The sequence below is a fragment of the Electrona antarctica genome (assembly GCF_951216825.1).
Source record: "Electrona antarctica genome assembly, chromosome: 16".
Classification (NCBI taxonomy): domain Eukaryota; kingdom Metazoa; phylum Chordata; class Actinopteri; order Myctophiformes; family Myctophidae; genus Electrona; species Electrona antarctica.
The window spans coordinates 33,147,229-33,167,023 of NC_136797.1; the positions used below are offsets into that span (position 1 = coordinate 33,147,229).

Below are 19,795 nucleotides of genomic sequence, written 5' to 3' on the forward strand. Positions count from 1 at the left end.
GTGGCGATGACATGCAACTGACTGCAGGGCCTTAATTTTAAATCTTCCACGTTACTTGTGGAAATATGGAACTCTAAACTATAAAAAACAGCATGAACTAGAAAAAGTGCCCTTCTGGGCACAGGTCTCCACCAGGAGGATAGGACTGTGTGAGATGTTTGGCAAAATGTTTAGGAGTAATATAAACATGTTTGCCTTTGATGGCAATTGGATGACTTGAGGCATTTTGTTCCAAAAATGTGTTTTGCAAAAATCAACCTGTTGGTGGCGCTATAACAGGCCAATGTGAAAAGGGTGGGATATATTCCTCAGCCTAGTAAGAAAATGTGTGAAAGATTTCACGTAAATTGCATGCTGCGTTCATGATTTGAGGCTTTTGTTCAAAACGGGGCAATCTTGCAAACTGTGAAAGCCAATTATAGCCAATTAGGATGGAATATGAAATATCGGACAGATCCGACTTGACCACATGACCATAGAGATACTGTGTAACGATTTGTGAGATTTTTGGACAGAATCTGGAGGAGTAATATCAAAAAATGTGTTTTACAAAAGTCGGCCTCCTGGTGGCGCTATAAAAGGCAGATGCGGAAAATGCAGGTCAAAGGTTTGTCCTTGGCCTCTAGGGAGTGTGCATGCAACGTTTCACGCAGATCGGTGCAGTTTTAGGTAAAAAATGTGAAAAGCTGCCTCATGGTGGCGCTATAACAGGCCGTTCTGGAAAATGCGGGGCAGAGGTTCATCGTTGGCATCCAGGGAGTGTGTGTGCAAAGTTTGGCATCGACCAGGTTAACGGTGCCGGAGATTAGCTGGTAACAGACGGACGGAAGGACGGACGGACACACACACACACACGGACGGACGGACACACACACACACACACACACACACGGACGGAGTGCAAAACATACTCTCTCCCCATGCCTTCGGCCTGGTGGAGACAAAAATGGGTTGAGAAACTTTACAGTGTTACAGAGAGAGTATATGGCCTCGTTTTGATATGATTTGTGTACAAATGGCAAAATTTGGCAAAGAAAATGAATGTAAAAAATAAATTACCGGTAATAAAGATTTGGACAAATTATAAACACTTGTTGAGTGACACGTCACACCTTTTCAGCTAAGTATAAAATAGTTATATTCAGCCTTTGATTGATTGATTGATTGATTGACATGTAAACATCAAAGGCCACAATCCCAGTGTGGAAGATAATCACAAATAAACAATAATACTTTTATTCATATTAAATCAAAAAAGTTTATCCAAAAAAGATTATATTCTACCCGGTTTCTTTCAGAACATATGGATCCAAAGAGGCAGTTGGCAAGTATTGGCAAACAATGCTATTCTTATCTTTCTACAGAGACTGCTTATTAATGTATTTGTACTGTGGACATTTCTGGATGTAGTGTTGAGCCCCTTATAATACTACTACTACTAATAATAAATACAATTTATATTGTGCTTTTCAAGGTACTCAAGTCGCTTTACAGAACAAAATAAAAACAATTGTATTAGAAAAAAGTGGGGGGGGGGTGGGGATTTATGTAGGGAAAGCAAGTCGAAAAAGGAAGCGGAGCCGTGTCATTAAAAAGATACAAAACACAACATTACTTTGCTGTACAACGGTGTCGCACATCGTTCTTTGTCCGGGCCAATCTGGCCCGGGCACTGCGCTGGTAATCCGTGGGTTCGAGTCCTGATCTTGACGACCTTTGCCGTGTGTCACCCCCCCCATCTCTCTCCCCATTTCCTGTCAGACTATACTGTAATCTATCAATAAAAAGGCAAAAAGGGGGGCACGGTGGCACAGTCGTGCCACCGTGTAGTGCTACCACAGCTAGAAGGTCCTGGGTTTGATTCCCGCTGGGGACGCTGTGGGCGTGTTCTCTCCTCCGCGTCATCAGTGCCCATACCCAAGGCGGGATTGGCGAAAAGGCCCTTCTGTGTGGAGTTTGCATGTTCTCCCCGTGTCCCCTAGGGTAGAGGTACCCTCACAAAAAAACATGCAGTAATCCTGGTCTCTAAACTACCTCCCCCTAGCCAGCCGGGGCACCTGATGGAGGGGAAAGGAACTGGTCGGAATAACGTGTTCCTTCCACACGCTACGTCCGGCTGGGGAAACTCTCCCGTCAGGTGAAAAGAAGCAGCTAGGACTGCATGGAAGATGCATAGAAGGAAGCATGAGGTCAGTCCGCTGCCCCCCCAGATTGGCAGAGGACGTGTAGAGCCCAGGATTACATGATTAGATCATTGACACTGGGTGAAAAAATGGGTTGCAAAAATCGTGGGATAAAAATTAATAAAAAGCCCCCCAAAAACATAAGCCTATACGCATTATCAAAACTGCCTTACGGTAGTTTATGTAGGTTAATGCACTTCATCAATAGAATTGGTGTCAGCCATATGATATAACCCTAAAACTGAATCAAGATGAATTACTGCCACTTGACTCTCTAATCTCTTCAATGTAATTGGCTTTGACTACTGGCTATTCACTAGATATCCATTCTGCTAGAGTGATATCTCCTCTCCCTATGCTGGAAAGGGAAAAATAAATGCTGGGTGTGCTCAAAGAGAAAGCAACACACTTTTCAGTTAGTTTGCACTCAAGTCCAACTCAAGACTGTTGTAGACTGTACTTACTATATCCAATAAAAGTAAATATTGCTTAGTGTGTGTGTGTGTGTGTGTGTGTGTGTGTGTGTGAGACCGTGTGTGCATGCGTGTCTGGAGAGTACTGGACATCTGTTCAATTAAAACTATGATTACTCCATAAACAATTACTCAAGATAAAGATAGTCTCGACTTGACAGAAAACTCACACAGAAAGCGCTGCAACATTTCAGACAATTTACAGCGAGAGAGCTTTGCGACACAATATAGACACCCGTCTATATTATAGATTTGAAATTCCCAAAAATAACTGTTACAATTCTTTATTTTATTTCAATATAGATTTATATATGTTTTTTTCCTTTTTTGACAGTGTTTAACAAACATTTCAGAAGGAGGGTAGCTGAACAATAGCTTCCCATTACATTAGAGCTTTAACACCCCACAGCATATCAGGTTCACATTTCAAAATTCTTTAGTCCCAAAATTCTAGTCCCATTCAGGGAACTAAAAAAATGAAATACAGCGTTTTTAGTTTATGGCAAATAATGTAACACACTAATACAATTATGATTTGTGACAAAATTCCCTTTTCCAGCATGCAGGCAATGGAAAACCTGAAATGTGCACAATCCTTTGAATCAGTGGAGAATAAAAAGTAAACCTTATCCAGCAGCGTTTAACAAAAGATTACTTGAAACCATTATGGAAAATGGTGTAGTAAGTAAACAAATATTGGCAATATCAATAGTTCCTAACTCATGCTACTTGAGTTAAAGGGACAATTTGCCTAAAAAATAAGATTTCCCTTAATCCTAGACCTGCTTTTACAGTATGTGAACACATTGGTGCATCTCTTTAATTTGCAGGTCTGGTTTGTGTAGAATATGACTCGTCTCCCTTGCATAGTGCAGTAAAACATATAGTATAATGTACAGTACTTTTTATGCTCTAAGAATAGCCTTATCAAAAACAGTCTAATAATTAGACTGTTTTTGATAAGGCTATTCTTAGAGCATGATATTAGACTCTAATATCATTCAAGATTCTCTGCACAGGCAATATTCAATGAACTTTGGGCAGCAGCAAGTGTTAACTGTTGTGATGAGACTACTACTATTTTTGTTTTTATTAAATTGATGCACAGATTCACATCTTTTTCATCCATATGTTAATCCTGCACTACAAATATCAAGCAATACATTTTGCATTACATGTAGACTGTTATCATTGTCAACCACTGTTTAGAGAAATTGGAAATACAAAGCAAAATAGTTTCACAGGTAGATTTAGAAACACACTGAAATGTACAAAGGTGCAATGAGATCTTGCAAAGATGGTCTAGTATTTTTGCCCATACATTCTGTAGACGCACGTACCCTGAGCTGGCTTGATATTAAATCCCTGCTGTGTGTCTATCCTACACTGTGCCCTTCTTGCCAGTAGCTACTGTACCTAAACTACAAAACACAATAGTGTGTCAAGATTCTTACAGAAGAAGAAGTCTGGTAATGGCAAAACAAAAACAAAAAAACAAACAATTATAAGATGTCTATATGGAACATAACTAATTGAGCCCAGTTTCAGAAATAGTGGTAATAGACCATCTACACGCTTGTAGAGCTGCTATTTTTGACAAATATTTGAACATTTCTTTACAATATTTTGGAAAACAACTGGCCTATAATTACATGCCCAAATCAGTTAATTGGTCCAAACACTTGGTGACCATTGTTCAACTGAGTAAACCATGCATAGTTGTACGCTGACATTTAACCTAATATTACCACATAGTGGAGTCAAAACATCCAACAAAGACATTGCCCAAATACTTTGGAGCTCAGTGTAAAATAATAATCAATGCTATAATAATTATTAATAGTACTAATGTAACATTCACTTTCAACATCAATTGTACACCATTACTAATAGAGTGCTGTGAAATAATGCAAACCTCAATAAAAAAATGTTGCAAAGTTCCGGGAATATTCAATCTGAAAGCTTTCCATGGGAATTTATGGGAATTAACAAACAATAATGGAAATATAGGGGTTTGTTGAGGTTGTATTTAACTGCAGATAGATACAACTCCATTCATTAACTTGACCATTACTTTGTAAAATAAATCCATTCAATTGTCAAATACATACAATGTGAAATGTAGCATGTGGTGAGTTATCGAGCCAGCAATTTAACGAATGTACTTTAGAATTCCAAGTCAATAATACGAGCTGTATGGATTATGGAAACATTATGGATTTAAAGGGAAAATAAATGAAAAGAAACTAAAGACATGTTCTACAATAAAGATGTAGTCATGAAAACTCCCATCAATTAGCATGCTCAATCAAGCTGCAGCTAGCTAGCAAAGATGGTGTTAACAAGCTATAAACTGAGTACTTTGCATTTGGATACTGGGCTATATCTTGCGGCACCCCTTAACCCTTATCCCTAAACCTATTTTCTACTATTTAAAAAAACCTTTTAAAATAGTTCAAATAGCTGATCTACAAGCTCACAACTTGTAGATGTAGATCGGCTAGTTGAACTATTTTAAAATTATTTTCAAAATAGGAAAAAAGGGCAAATAAGTTTAGGGATAAGGGTGGAATGAATCCCATAATCTGCTGGTTAACTATCATAATAGGTATAAAATATATGTACTCCAGTAATATAAACAATACGTTCTTGAAATAATATATGTAGTCCTTTGGTTCAGACAGTGCTGGCTCAGACAGACAGTGACCTATTGTTATTGTATAGTGACCTATTGTTGGCAGTGGTGTGGGCTGTACAGTGCACACGTGATAGCAGAGGGATAAGTAATTTTACTGAATTCCTATTTAATGCGAATGCTGGCAAATTATCAGTTCATGTGATGGTAGAGTGAGCTGCTGAATGCATAATTCAAATAAAAAGGCATACTTTTAACAAAAACAATTACCACAAGACCTGCTGATGTATCTTCCCCCTCCACACAAACAGTATGCTAAAAAATAAAAAGGTGTGATTATGAAACTGTGTGTAATTTTCCAAAATTCCAGAGTTTAACTTCCCTTGGAAATGTTCCAACCCCACAACATGAACACAACATATAGAACAAAACAATGCAAAAGTGCATCAGACGATCCTCTTAAATCCTCTGGTCCAAAAGTGACATTTGGAGGCAGAAATGAAACAACAATATTAACCTGAAGTAAAATATAGAAATTAAACAACAATGTGAACCAGGTCAAAAATAAAGTAGGTTGGATTGAGTGTATGCTCAACTTTAACCTATCATTACAGCACCTCAGGATATTGCTAAGGAACACAGCAAGTGTGAGTTTCACTGAATCTCTCTGGTGGAGGTATGGGCATAAAGCCTGATTTATACTTAACCGAAAATAGCCAATCTACAAATTTGTAGATTTTCTATTTGAATCAGGCTTAAGGTGAGGCTCTACAGGTCAGCAAAGTGGTTGACATGCCGGTGAGAGCAACCATTGAAGGCATGTTCCTTACAGAATATGTAGGTCATGACTCATGTGTTAGATATCGTCGGTGACAGGCCAAAACCTTCTATGTTTGAAGCTATTGCTTTCAAGGAAATTGCCCTAAATGTGATCAACAATGTAATTTACTGTAGTTGTTTGGCCATTTCCACCAGTTGTAGTGGAATATTCTATCTTGTATACTTCTACATTTTAAATATTTCTTCTTTACTTACTTTACTTATTTATAAATTATTTTCTGAAAGCAAACCCAGGTTGCCCTGACCAGAGGTTCTGTTCCCCTGTGATTATTTCAAGAAGCAGAATTATTATTTTAATAGCATAACTATGAGCTTTTGTTATTACAAAATAAAACTCCATGACTGCAAGATGTTCCTTGGAGACAGTATTGGAGTACATTTCTTAGTAGGTAATTAATTACAACCCTGCTTAGTGAAATACACCTCTGCTGTATATCATTGTGCTTACGGGGGTGATTAATAAGCGCAGTTCCAAGGGAACAGGATGGGATTCCTTCCTGGGAACAACTGACCTCTAATGGATGGTCCCGCCTTAATCCTGCTTCTCATCCCCACCATAGACTTTCCTAAGGCTTGAGTCCAGCAGGTAATCCACTGACCTATAGAAAACAGAGAGGGAACAAAATATTTTAGAAGAAAAAAAAACAGGCTCAGAAACAATGGATCATTGAACTACTTATGTATAAATACAATAACTACAATCCATTTGGGTCATTTTACAGAAAGACGGGAATGTGAAAACGCCTTATTATTGGGTTGTGACATCAATTGGAAGTCTCCTCCAATAATAACAGATGTTTTGGTGAATTAGACCTAAGGTTCCACTGTGAATTCTGATGATCCAAAAACACAATCTTCCAACAGATTGTTAAAACCCTGCAGGTGTCTAGCAATAAGGGAAGCAAGCAGCTGTCGATGTATTCAGGCAATCGCTGCCGTTTATTGCTTAGCAGTCAATTTAACAGAAATTACAAGCTGTCAGCTCAACAGTTAAACGCAAAACGACACACAAAGCTTTCTGATACTGAACGATATTCAATTCAAGTACAAATATAACCAAACAGAAAAGGAGGGACTCTCTGTCTCTGGTCGATAATTAAATATGAAAATAGCCAACATAATAGATGAGACAGAATCCACTGTAAGGTCTGCGGGTGGCGCTAAATCAACAAACAAAACAGAACTTACTACCTAAACCAGAAGCTCCCCACTAACTCACTACAGCTGCCATCGGCTGAAAGGAACAAAATAAAACCCTAGCTGTCTGCTCTACCTCTGTGTATGCTAAGATAAATGACACATGAAAGGAATGGAACACAGCTGTACAAGTCCTCAAACTGCTATAAACAAGCACCTCAAACAAGTTAAAATTGATTTACAACATAAAACCGACCCGAGTTAACATCAGAGCTAAGTATCACACTATAGGGAGGAAGCGAGGGCATACTGTCGGTTTAGTGGGAAGTCTAGAGCATTCCCTCCAAAGAAGCAGATAATATGTAGGCCAGGACTAATTGACTGAGAAGTAGACTGCACCATAGAACCAGGGGATGTAAACACAAAAAGAAAGCTACTTGAAGTCACCACCATACAAAAGAATAACACAACTGTGTATCACATATTGTACACGTGACAAACACCTATTTTATGCCAACGTGAAGAAAGACACTCGTTTGTATTTCCTGCTGTGCAAGAGTAAGATTAGATAATTACATCAAGTCAGTCCATTCTTGAGTAACTGTGACACAATAAGTGCATCTCTTTCCTACTGTATGTTTACTTTATACTCCCTGGCAGTGTAGAGATAAGGCTTAATAAGTGATTATTTTTTACCTGGGCTGGCCTATGTCGCGGGGACGAGTCCCGACTACCATTGCTGTGTGTCTTCCCCCCCATCTCTCTGCCGTTTCCTGTCAACCTACTGTGATCAATAACAGGCAAAAAGCCCCCAAAAATATCTTACAAAAATAATAATACAAAAAAAGATATTTTTTTAACCGGTGCAGTTAGTTGTGTGTAACTTTTAGAGGTTATGGTTAGGAAATCTGGTCTAGGATATTGCATTTGCATTGCATACTCTTTACTTTTAATGCTAAACACAAATGCACAAATGAAGGTAAAGCTCTCCAAAGATCTTTTATAATTTCTGTAAAAGTCTGCTTCCTCCTTTCTAGCCAGCTACACATTATGTGCATATTTTTACGAGCGTATCTGGAAGATTGCAAAGTGGTTTTGTCGATTGCAACGTTGTTTTTGGACTGAAACGTAGAGGAATGGTATTGTGGAACTGTGACTTCTTGTGAAATGGCAGGAGGAATAGAACAAAACATACTGTATCTGAACCACATGGGCCAATTCCACGTTAGTAGTTAGATTAGTTCTCCTCGTCAATGTGTTCCAGAATTGGGAGGGTGCACAGTAACGTGCAGATATCAACCAAAAGAAACAGTGTTTGGGGTTATGAAAACATGCTCACCTAGAGACACAGCTAATTAACCCAATTTGTGCCCAAGACGTCTCCATGATGTCCTAAGAATTATAATGTAGGACGTGTGTGCGCGAGTGTGCACACACGGATGGCTGAAAAGCAGCTGGACAACATTTAAACGTACCTCTAGTAGCGACCGTAGTGGACACTTTTTCATGACTGGCTGCCTCTAAGCCAATGGGAAACTTAACCATTTGGCATTTACATAGACCTATCTGTGATGTTAGTAGATCAAGAGGTCTTGTTTCCACTCTCTAAGTCTGTATGCATTTGTATTAGATTCTAATTATGGGAGCTGGGACACAGTGTGGTCTAATGTTATGTTGTCTTCTAGAAATCCTGATCAACAGAACAGACAACCTGCTGAACAGACAACAGATCAACCTGTGGGAATCACTAGTGCAATGACAGATCGTTCTCCCCTGCAGGATTCACATCCTCGTACCAAGCCAAATGTGTTCGATGCCCACAATAAAGTCCAGGAATGATTGTCCTCTCACAAACAAACGAAAAGGTGTCATAGCTATAATAAATAAAACCAATTTAAATAACAAAACATTACACAATGACATTGCATAACATACAATGAAAATTAAATAAATTAAAATGGCTTATCTGACAGATTAGTTATTCGAATCATAGCAGTGCTTTATGATTATACAGTATCACAGCAATCAGATGATTGATTGATGATTTGAGCTAGCCATTTTATAATACACAATAAACCACAATAAACCCTGGCTGGTTGTTCAGAAGTTACCTTTAAGGTCTGATGTGCATTTCTAACTACATCATTAACCCCTGTGTCCCTACTTTCTATGACACACACACACACACACACACACACACACACACACACACACACACACACACACACACACACACACACACACACACACACACACACACACACACACACACACACACACACACACACACACACACACACACACACACACACACACACACACACACACACACACACACACACACACACACACACACACACACACACACACACACACACACACACCTTTCAGTCAGGATATGTCTAAGCAGTGCCGTTTGTCAAAACTGTGTTCAAGAAAGCGTTACTGCTCACATAATGTAGCACTATTCACCGCCATTATTTACTTTCTTCAATCAATTATTCATTCATTGTGATGAATGAGGTGCCAATTACTACGATCTCAAACACCCATCACTATCAAATACTGTATATTAGAACAGACATCAACATCAATCTTAAAAACAAAACAAAAGAATACTTGGCAGTGTCTGAGTACTAAACATGTTGATCACTATATGCCAAAATAAATACTGTACGCTCTAATAGTTTATTTGATCCCATTACATTAGTTAACTGATGTTATTTCACTATTTTATTATACTTCTTCAGGCATGTACAGAAGCTCAGCCGGCTGCCAAATTACTGTCAGCCTCACATCCAGCACTTCTCCCCCAAGACCAAGGACCAGAGGGAGTTCAACTAACCATGTGCAACCCAGATTTTGCTCAAACAAGGGGTTAAATTAATTTCGCTCTTATGCCACTAAAATGTGGAACACCATACCAACAGCCATTAAGAAATGTGAATCCCTAGACTCTTTCAAAACCGCTCTCAAAGAGCACTTACGGGCGGCTGCTATTAGAAACTGTATATATGATTTCATTTTTTCATTTCTCATTTCAAGTGTATATTATTTGTACGTCTTTAAATGTTCTGATGAATTGAAAATGGAGGACCCTGATGTAAACAAGTCTTAGTGCTTTTTCTGGGTTTATCCTCGTAGCAGTTTTTGTATGGACTTGTGCTTTCGTTTGAACTGTACCCATTCTACAAACTGTGAATAAAAAATTCAATCAATCAATCCCTTTAGGTTGGCTGGCATTTACTGACCATTGGCTGACTAGAATTTCAGATGTCTGTTTAAATATTGATGGCCACCTTGTTTTTATTTATTTATTTAATTTGTATTAGTCTATTAAATAAATAAAAAGATAATTCAATATACACTATAATAAGATGTATAAGAAATAAAATGTCAGTGAATGTGCCTTTAAAGTGCATGGTTTCCTGAATACATAAGACTACCTAAAACCCCCATGCAATACACAGCTTCAACAATCTCACAGCGGCCTTTGACGCGCAAGACCAATAGAATTATTAATTATTAATTATAATTGTCTCCACCAGGCCGAAGGCATGGGGAGAGAGTATGTTTTGCACTCCGTCCGTCCGTCCGTCCGTCCGTCCGTCCGTGTGTGTCCGTCCGTCCTTCCGTCTGTGAACAGCTAATCTCCGGCACCGTTAACCCGGTCGATGCCAAATTTTGCACACACACTCTCTGGATGCCAAGGATGAACCTCTGCCCCAACATTTCCAGAACGGCCTGTTATAGCGCCACCAGGAGGCCGCTTTGGTTTTTGGACAGTACACCTACAGATTTTGTCCAAACATCACGCAAATTGGTACACAGTCTCTCTAGAGCCATTCAACGAAACGGGTCTTTCAGATTTCTCAGACTCCATCCTGATTGGCTAAGATTGGCTTCCAAAGTTCGCAGGAGTGCTCAGTTTCAAACAAAATGCTGCAAATCATGAACACATCGTGTGATTTCCGTGAAATTGTGCACGCACATTCCCACTAGGCCAAGGAAGAAATGCCACATGAACATTTTCAACTCAGCCTCATGGTGGCGCTATAACTGGCCGAAAAGTGTTTTACCTCTAACTGCACGGATCTGTGGATAACTTTGTATGCCAACTCCCTAGAGGCCAAGGAAAAACCTTTGCCTGGAATTTTTCACATCTGCTCTTTATAGCGCCACCAGGAGGCCGACATATGTAAAACACATGTTCTAATATTACTCCATTTTATCCAAATTTCACGCAAATCGGTACACATGCTCTTCATAGTCATGTGATCAAGACGGGTTTGTTTGATTTCTCATAATCCACCCTCATTGGCTACGATTGGCTTCTAAACTTTTCAGGAGTAGCCCGCTTTGTACCCGTTTTGTACAAATCGCCACAACTACTCAACGCAGCGTCCGATTGTGGTGAAACTGTGCATGTATATTCCCACTAGGCTTTGGAAGAAATGCCACTTGACAGTTTTCAAATCAGCCTCATGGTGGCGCTACAACAGGCCAAGCCGTGTCACACACACACACACACACACACACACACACACACACACACACACACACACACACACACACACACACACACACACACACACACACACACACACACACACACACACACACACACACACACACACACACACACACACACACACACACACACACACACACACACACACACACACACACAGCTCCTAAACATTTTGCCAAACATCTCACACACACACTCCTATCCTCCTGGTGGAGACCTGTGCCCAGAAGGGCACTTTTTCTAGTTAAGGATGCGACCAACATAAAACGGGAGCCATAAATTATCACATCAGTGGATTTAATTTAACAGCAAACAATTAAGGAGCACTGCAATAAGCCAAGCAGTTATCTTCAGGTGACACTCATAGCTATATACCACACACGTCACCACTCACCAAATGACAAATCATCGTCAATTACTTGCACTGACTGAGTAGCTAAAATCTGTAATAGTCCTGGACTTCCAAGCCGACGTGGAAATAGTTTCTGTTGGGTGAAAAATTCAAGAATAGCAGATCGACAAACTCAAAGCGCGTTGCTTCATGCCTTGTTTCAAGCTTGTAGATCTGCTGTTTTTGATGCTTTGGTGTGATCAAGTTGAAAGACCTTTGCTCTCAAGTGCTGGCGGTAACTTCCTTGTCATCATGAAAGAACAGCTGAATATGTACGGAAAGAACAGGATGGAAATTCTGAAACCACTCCAACCTTCCACTTTTGTAGTCACTAGATAATTGTAATACAGTTCTAATACTGTAAACTGTAATTAACCCATTCTGGACGGGAACCCGTTTTGGTGTTTTAACTAAGCATTATTTAGCTATTGAAAAATAGCAGATCTACAAGCTCATAGCGCGCCACCGAGTGGCGCGCTACGAGCTTGTAGGTCTGCTATTTTTGAAAAATCGTGAAAATGTGGCACAAATCTTTGAATATATATTCTTTCAGAAGACTTTATTTATTTCGAAGTCAGGCCTAAATGGTTTAACCGTTTCCGTCCATAGGACATCGCCACACATCCTAGGGGTCCCAATCGACGCATACATCCGACGTCCTCACAGGTCCTAGCGCATCCTCAATGATACGGGGCGAGATAAGAATATTCTGAATTTTTTCCTTTTTTTTATTTGTCAGTTCGCCTTTCGGCTACTGTATGCTACACTCTAGGCAATTGTTAGCTTACCATTGATTTAGCTGAAAGAATGACTTGTCTCTCCTAATCCAGGGCGCTCTCCGTGGTGTTGAACGGATCGATATACTGGCGCTTCATTTCTGCTCCTCATCCGTCTCTCCCGCAAAATTTGAACGCTTTTTGGATCATATATCGTATAAATTAAAACGATCGCAATGTAAGCTAGCTATGTAAAGTAAACTTTTTTTAGTGGATTGTTTCCGGGTCGTGGGTTTCCGAGTAAAAGCGGCCATGTCTTTCCGCCACCCCAGAGCTCCTATTTTGAAGGACTTCCGGCACCGATTGTGTTAAAATAGGTTAGTTACAGCACAGCACAGCAGGTGTATGTCTATATTGATGGTTTGAGACCTTGTCTTACTTTGGGTAAGCTGTGTATGCACAGAGCTGCCGTTCTGAGCATAGATTTGATCCAAACACACTAACACAGCACCCCAAATTGTACTGTAGTTGTTTGCAAGACAAGCACCATCCAGCACGTATAAAGGCACATACATAATAATTCATTCATACCTGTCTATGGGAGAGATGATGAAGGGGATCGTGGAGAGGCCTATAGCCGTCGTTGTCCACTTGCGAACGGGCAGTGGCCACCGGGTAGTTCTGCCCAGGAGGTAAAGCGAGGCCGCACACACACGGTTGATTGTGAAGCCAGGAATGGCTACAGAGGCCAGAGCCTGCCACACAAATGTGTCCACCACTGCTACTGCTACCCGTGTCGTCTTCCCTGGGTTGTCACCATGAGCCTGGGGTCAGAGGGGTCAACAGAGTAAGTGTCCAAATATAGAAGCTTATCTTTCAACAAACAAAATAATATTTTCTATCTTGTTGGTGGTGCAATAGCATTATCATACAGACAGACATACAGCAAGACTTATAGCACTTATATTATACTAACTTTAACTTTTGATCTACTTTTGAACACAGTGGTAGCATTATTGTCCATGTATTTATTTTTAAATGTCTTTATTGCCAACACACAAGTTATACTACACAACACGCTGAAGAAAGTCATTACACATTATATTAGTGAATGAACCTGGGCTGACTAGCAATTAAAGGTCTTTCAAACTGTGACAGTCTTCCCTTCTCTGCACCTACAATGGTTGTTATCTCCTTTGTGCATACCTTCGTCAGCCATGGAGACATTGTAACTAAACTATTGCTTTGTTCCGTTTCCATTTTGCCACCATTCTTTTCAGAGACACTACTATTCTAACAATTTCAGTTTATAAATTACTTCCACTATGTAATTTGTTGCCTTAAGTGTAGCTTGGTCGTAGACTCATAGCACAACTATTCAATCTGCTTAACTGTAATCTATGAATCATGTTCAGTAAAATTGTTTTGGCAAAATTTACCTCAGAACTACAACTTCATTCTAAATATTAACATGTTAGTCACATTTTTACAGATAGGATTTGAAGGTCTAGGATTTTAAGGTAGACAAAATATTCCAAATATCTTACCGCAGCAGCTTTCTTCCCTTTGTCCAAAGCATCAGCAGAAACGTAGGCAGTGGCCACAGCATAGCTGGCCCATACCATGCTCACTGGTACCAGGGCACGGAACGCCTCCCCCACCTCATTGGCATATCCTGTGTGGGTAACAAATCAATACATAGATACATAGATACATCTACATATTATATCCAGCCTACTTTCTTGAATGTAACAATACTATTGATTTTCTTGTTTAATTTACATGGAGCTGCAATCCAGAACTTGGTGTTAGTTTGATGTTAGTTTATGTGTGGTAGAGTGAGTATGTATATACAGTAACACCCAGTAAGACGCCTGGTCGTGTGCACGGATCTGGGCAAAGCTGGCACTTTGGAATGGGGGGTCAGATCAACAATGAACATCCGCCTGGGTGACGGCAGACTGCTGGGCGAGTGCTGGCGCTTTGGCATAGGGGTCAGAATCAACATAATGGAATGGATTCTGTACTGGCCATATGGAGCGTGTCTTGAGTGTACAGGGTTTGATGAGGTCAGATCAACATATGGAATGTCAGAACAGGTCAGCCCATACAGTATATGGAGATCTAAGAGTGGCAGCAGGGGCAGTGTCTTGAGTGTACAGGGTTTGATGAGGGCCCCGGTAGGGCCGGGCCTACATTTTCTGGCCTGTTGAGAACTCTAGTTTTTGCCGGCTGCTGGGCGCGGCTGCACTAAAAACTTTAGGGCAGCCGGGCAGGCCCATCTGGAGTTTAAATGGACAGGTATCAAAAAGGAGACATCGAAGAGGAAGGATGGATGGGGAAGGATCAACATATGGAATGTCAGAACAGGTCAGCTCCATATATGGAGATCTAAGGGGTTGAGGTCAAATGTAGAGTTGCTGGCCAATATTGATGACATCAGGGATCTCCATATACAGTATGGGCTTAATATTGATGACACGTGATGTCACAAGGCATGACCATAATGGTCATGCCTTAAGTTGTGACTGACTGACGGGAAATGCACAATTTTATAGTAAATGCATAGGAGGGGGCAGAGGCCCTCACAAAAAGTACATTTCATACAGTGCATGATTGGAAGACGCTACCTGTATTTGTCTCCAAGTTCTTAAAACTCCTATCATGATTTAGATTTTCTTTAACTGATATTTAGATCTGCATACTATTACTGTAGTGTACATGGGCTCCAGTGGCTCTAGAGGTGCAGTGTCCCGGTCAAAGTGTCCTTGAGTAAGGCACTGACGGCAATATGCCTTGCATGGCTGCCTCTGCCATCAGAGAGTGAATAGGTGAAAGTATGAATGCAATGCATATCTTGTCAAATGCTTGAAAGGTGCTATTATAAATGCAGACAATTACTAAATTAGTTGCAAGTATTTAAAAGAGATTTTGAATTACTCGCGACCAATCATTGCCTTTATTCTATTGAGCAGGTCTAGCACTATTTTGTATATTGCATATATCATCCTGACACATGATGCAGTTGACCTTCACTTCTACTAATACAAAATATATATGTGTCTGGCAGATAAATATGCACTGTCCATTCCACCAGGGTTGAATGACTAAAATGCCCTTGGTCTGTCATTAAAGCATTCCAGGAGCTACTAGTGCCCCACGTGGCCATGCATCAAAATAAATAAATAATGAATTGTGAATGAATGGTCAAATTAACTCAGTTGTATTATTTTGGTTGGAGTCATTATTAAAGGACTGCTCTGGCAGTGACCATGGGTCTGTCATAAAGACTGCACATGAACTGTTAAGCTAAGTCCTCTGCCTCTGGCAAATTACGTTAATTAATGCTGTATTCATTCACATGATCCTAATCAACTGCTGCTCATGTAAAACTGTGTCTAAAATGTCTAAAATAATAAATACAAGATTATCTCCAGTGAGGCAAATTCAGGCAATACATTATTATCCGACTCAAATCCTGCCCTAGCTGTACTCAACTCAAACATGACAGCTCTATCATCTATTTTTACAGCTGACCAGCTCTATATTTAGGCACAACAACTGCAGTTTGTGAAGTCAGTGGACCATCACATCTATTCTTACAGAAAATCGTAAATGCACTTAAAACAAGTAAGTGACAACTGTCCATTAAAAAGAAGAATATCTATCCGCACCCCAAAACTCCAATACACTTACTACCTAACATATATAAATGTAATCCAAATAGTCATTCTGGCGCAACACACGGCTACGCCGACCTAAAGTTTAGGTCTTAAGGGAGTTAAGGCCTCGACAGTGTCTGTTTTGCAACAACAAAAAAGCACAGGAAAGTACAGTTCAATACAAGGTATGTCTGCTAAACTTTTGATGTGAACAAGCCATTTCTTCTGGATGTCCTCATATGTTTAGCCTAAACTTTAGACATCCAGAAGAAATGGCTTTAGGCTAAACATAGGAGGACATCCAGAAAAAATGGCTTGTCACATCAAAAGTTTACAGGTGTAAAGAAGTTTTACAAATTTTAAATCTGATCATTACCGCAGTCAGTCAGCATGACCTACTGATTGTGTAAATTCAGTCAGCACAACATCCAAGTGAATACTTAAAACAAGCTTTGACAAAAGTCCTCAAACATTAGCTCGCGAGTACCGTCCTAGACGTATGTTGGCAGCAGACCAATGTGCGCACATATATCAATCAGTAAAGATTGGTATGTTGTGTTATGTGTATGAATCTATCCGGGCGTTTCTTTTATGAATGACTCACGCTAAATAAATCATAACCCCGGAACACGCTCTTATCTTACTTAACTTACTTAACCTTATATAAGTAATAACCATATAGTTAGCTTACTGTCAACACAGATACAGAGCGGCGTAATGCATTTTATTGTTCCCGAGTCCTGCTTCAACTTGTCATACGCGTGATATTCTAAAAAGACCAAAAGGTGTCCTTGAACAGCCCCAGCAGCTGTCTTTGGTTTAAGACTGGGGTTTCCAACTATGCTAACTAGCTAGCGAGCATCTGCACTCTGGTTTGTATCTATTAAACCTGGGAGGCCACACATTATGTTAAAATAACCTCAGTAACGTACCTAAAAAGCGAACCCATGTGTCGCGATAAATGTCTACAGCTTGGCTCGGTTTCTCTTCAGTGGGATCCATGCTTTCTCGTCAGTCACCACCAGTGACAACACATCCCCCGTTGCTGCTTTGCTGCTGTGCCGAGTTTCGGCAGGGGGCGGGGTCTGTCAGGGTGACTGCAGCCAAGCTCCCTGGCCTGTTGAGCAACAAAACCACACAAGGCGGCAGTGTAGTGCACGTTTTGGTTTCTCGAGATTAATTTTGTTGAATTGATTGATTGATTGATTGATTGACTGACTGATTGATTGATCGATCGATCGATCGATTGATTGAATACTTTATTAGCAGTTTGCAAAAGAAAAACTGAGGAAAGTACAGTTAAGTTCAATACAAACCCAGGAAAACAAGGCATGGCTTGTTTCCATTGGGGTCCTCTATACTCAAATTGAATTAATCGTTCAAAATAATTCAGAAAGTGTAATGCAGTTACAGCAACTGTATTACTACAAAACAGTATATATGTTACTGTATTTTTACAGCATTTTGTAATTTTGACAATTTCTAACGTATATTATATTGCATTGTACTCTATCTACACCAGAGGTTGCCAACTACTGGTACTAGAGTACCATGGTGGTACTTGAGTGGTAGTACCACTGGGTGACTACTCTGTACACAGAGTAGTCACCCAAAAAAGGAGAAAAAAGACAAAAGTGTAATGAAATATTTACACAATATTTCCATCCGTCTGTCCGTCAGTCGGTCACGCCTCCATATATAGTTGTCAGTCCATCACGCCTTGTGACATCACAAGGTGTGATGAACCCTGGATACATGGAGAAGACTGGGTCATCACCTAGATCTGCATACATGGAGGCGGCCAGCAACTCTACATCTGACCTCAAACCTTTAGATCTCCATAATTGGAGCTGACCTGTTCTGACATTCCATATGTTGATCCTTCCCCATCCGTCCTTCCTCTTCGATGCTCCCCCTTTTGACTGATACCTGTCCATTCAAACTCTAGACGGGCCCGCCCCAAAGCCAAACCGCCAGCGATCGCCCGACAGTCTGCTGTCACCCAGGAGGAAGCGTGCACAAGGGCGAGGTCGCTACCAGTAGTTCTTCTGACCAAGCAATTGGTTGAAATAGGCTATCCAGACGTGCTGAAATGAGCATGACAGCACACATAGCCGTTAATAGAAGATTTGAGAACGGATTAATCACATTAGAAATATCCTGTTATTATGGTGGTACTTGGAGAGCCAAATATTTTCTGATATTTTCTTCAGTATAAAAAGGTTGGGAACCAGTGCTCTACACCAGGCTCTACACAATACATAATTGGCATTAAAGGACCACTTCGCCACTATTCAACCTAGTCTGTGTGTTTTTAATCATTAGCATATATGCTAAAATGCGCCCGTTTATTATCATTGGTGTTCTGTAGCTCCGTGGGCGCACTTCCAAAGCTGTCCACCATGTACGTATTTGTCCAAAAATGACGTAGGTGGTGGACACTCGGTAGGCTTTCAGAAACTACAGGGACAATGGACAGGTAGGCTTGCCGTAGCTAGCCTAGCCGCGAAGGACACCCCTGTCTACACAACAACAAACGAAAACAACGAGTCAGTATGGCTGCTCCAGGGGATTTTTCCCTTACACATAATGGCAGAATCTGCGTTAGGGTCGTTATATGAACCAGAAATATACGGAGGAAGAAATGCAGTGACGGGGACAAGAGCAGCTGCTAGTTGCTGCATCTGGATGTGTGGACTGTTGCCTGCTGGAGCGACCTAGCTAGTAGCTTTCCCTGGTCCAGTGCGTCGCACATGCAAACCTTTCTGCCCAGGAAAAGTTTTTTTCTGCCCAGATAGTGTTTGTTGACTGTGTTACTGGGAACCTGCGTTCAGGATGCCTAAATAAACTCGAAGTTGCAACCGAAGCCCGATGGACGAAGAGGGACATTCAGATTGAAGTAAGTGTTCAATGTATTTACAGCTTATTTGTGTACGTGTGTGTCGCCACACCGTATTGTTTACATAAAGTGTCAGAGGCTAGGCACGGCTTCAGCCTACAACTTTTCGGTCCAAACATCTTCTATTCGTTCAACTATTCATTAATTCAATTCAAAACTGTATGGCATGCCATCTGAAGCAATGTTAGCCATGGGCTCGTATGTTTCAGGGCTAGCAATGTAAACATTCAAGTGTTATACCTGTGTCCATTAGGTCAGCCCAGATGGGTACAGAAGGCTGATGAAGCTGAAGATGTCTTTGATGGACTGATGGTGAGCCATACATACT

At 40.5% G+C, this 19,795-nt stretch overlaps 1 protein-coding gene across 3 annotated transcripts; it reads right to left on the reverse strand.

Moving 5' to 3' along the window:
* Window positions 1–2,924: 2,924 nt before the first annotated feature.
* mtfp1 (mitochondrial fission process 1) lies at window positions 2,925–17,660 on the reverse strand. 3 transcript variants are annotated; one of them, XM_079525145.1, is made up of 5 exons: window positions 17,501–17,660; window positions 14,454–14,581; window positions 13,498–13,730; window positions 6,644–6,730; window positions 2,925–5,606 (listed from the first exon to the last, which is right to left on the reverse strand). In XM_079525145.1, exons 1-4 carry the CDS (start codon window positions 17,568–17,570, stop codon window positions 6,664–6,666), a joined length of 498 nt encoding a protein of 165 aa, XP_079381271.1. In that variant the 5' UTR covers window positions 17,571–17,660; the 3' UTR covers window positions 2,925–5,606; window positions 6,644–6,663. The 3 variants fall into 3 exon arrangements, with proteins under 3 accessions (XP_079381271.1, XP_079381270.1, XP_079381269.1); XM_079525144.1 differs by having other exon boundaries at window positions 2,925–5,808; XM_079525143.1 differs by having other exon boundaries at window positions 2,925–6,730.
* Between the last annotated feature and the right edge of the window lie 2,135 nt (window positions 17,661–19,795).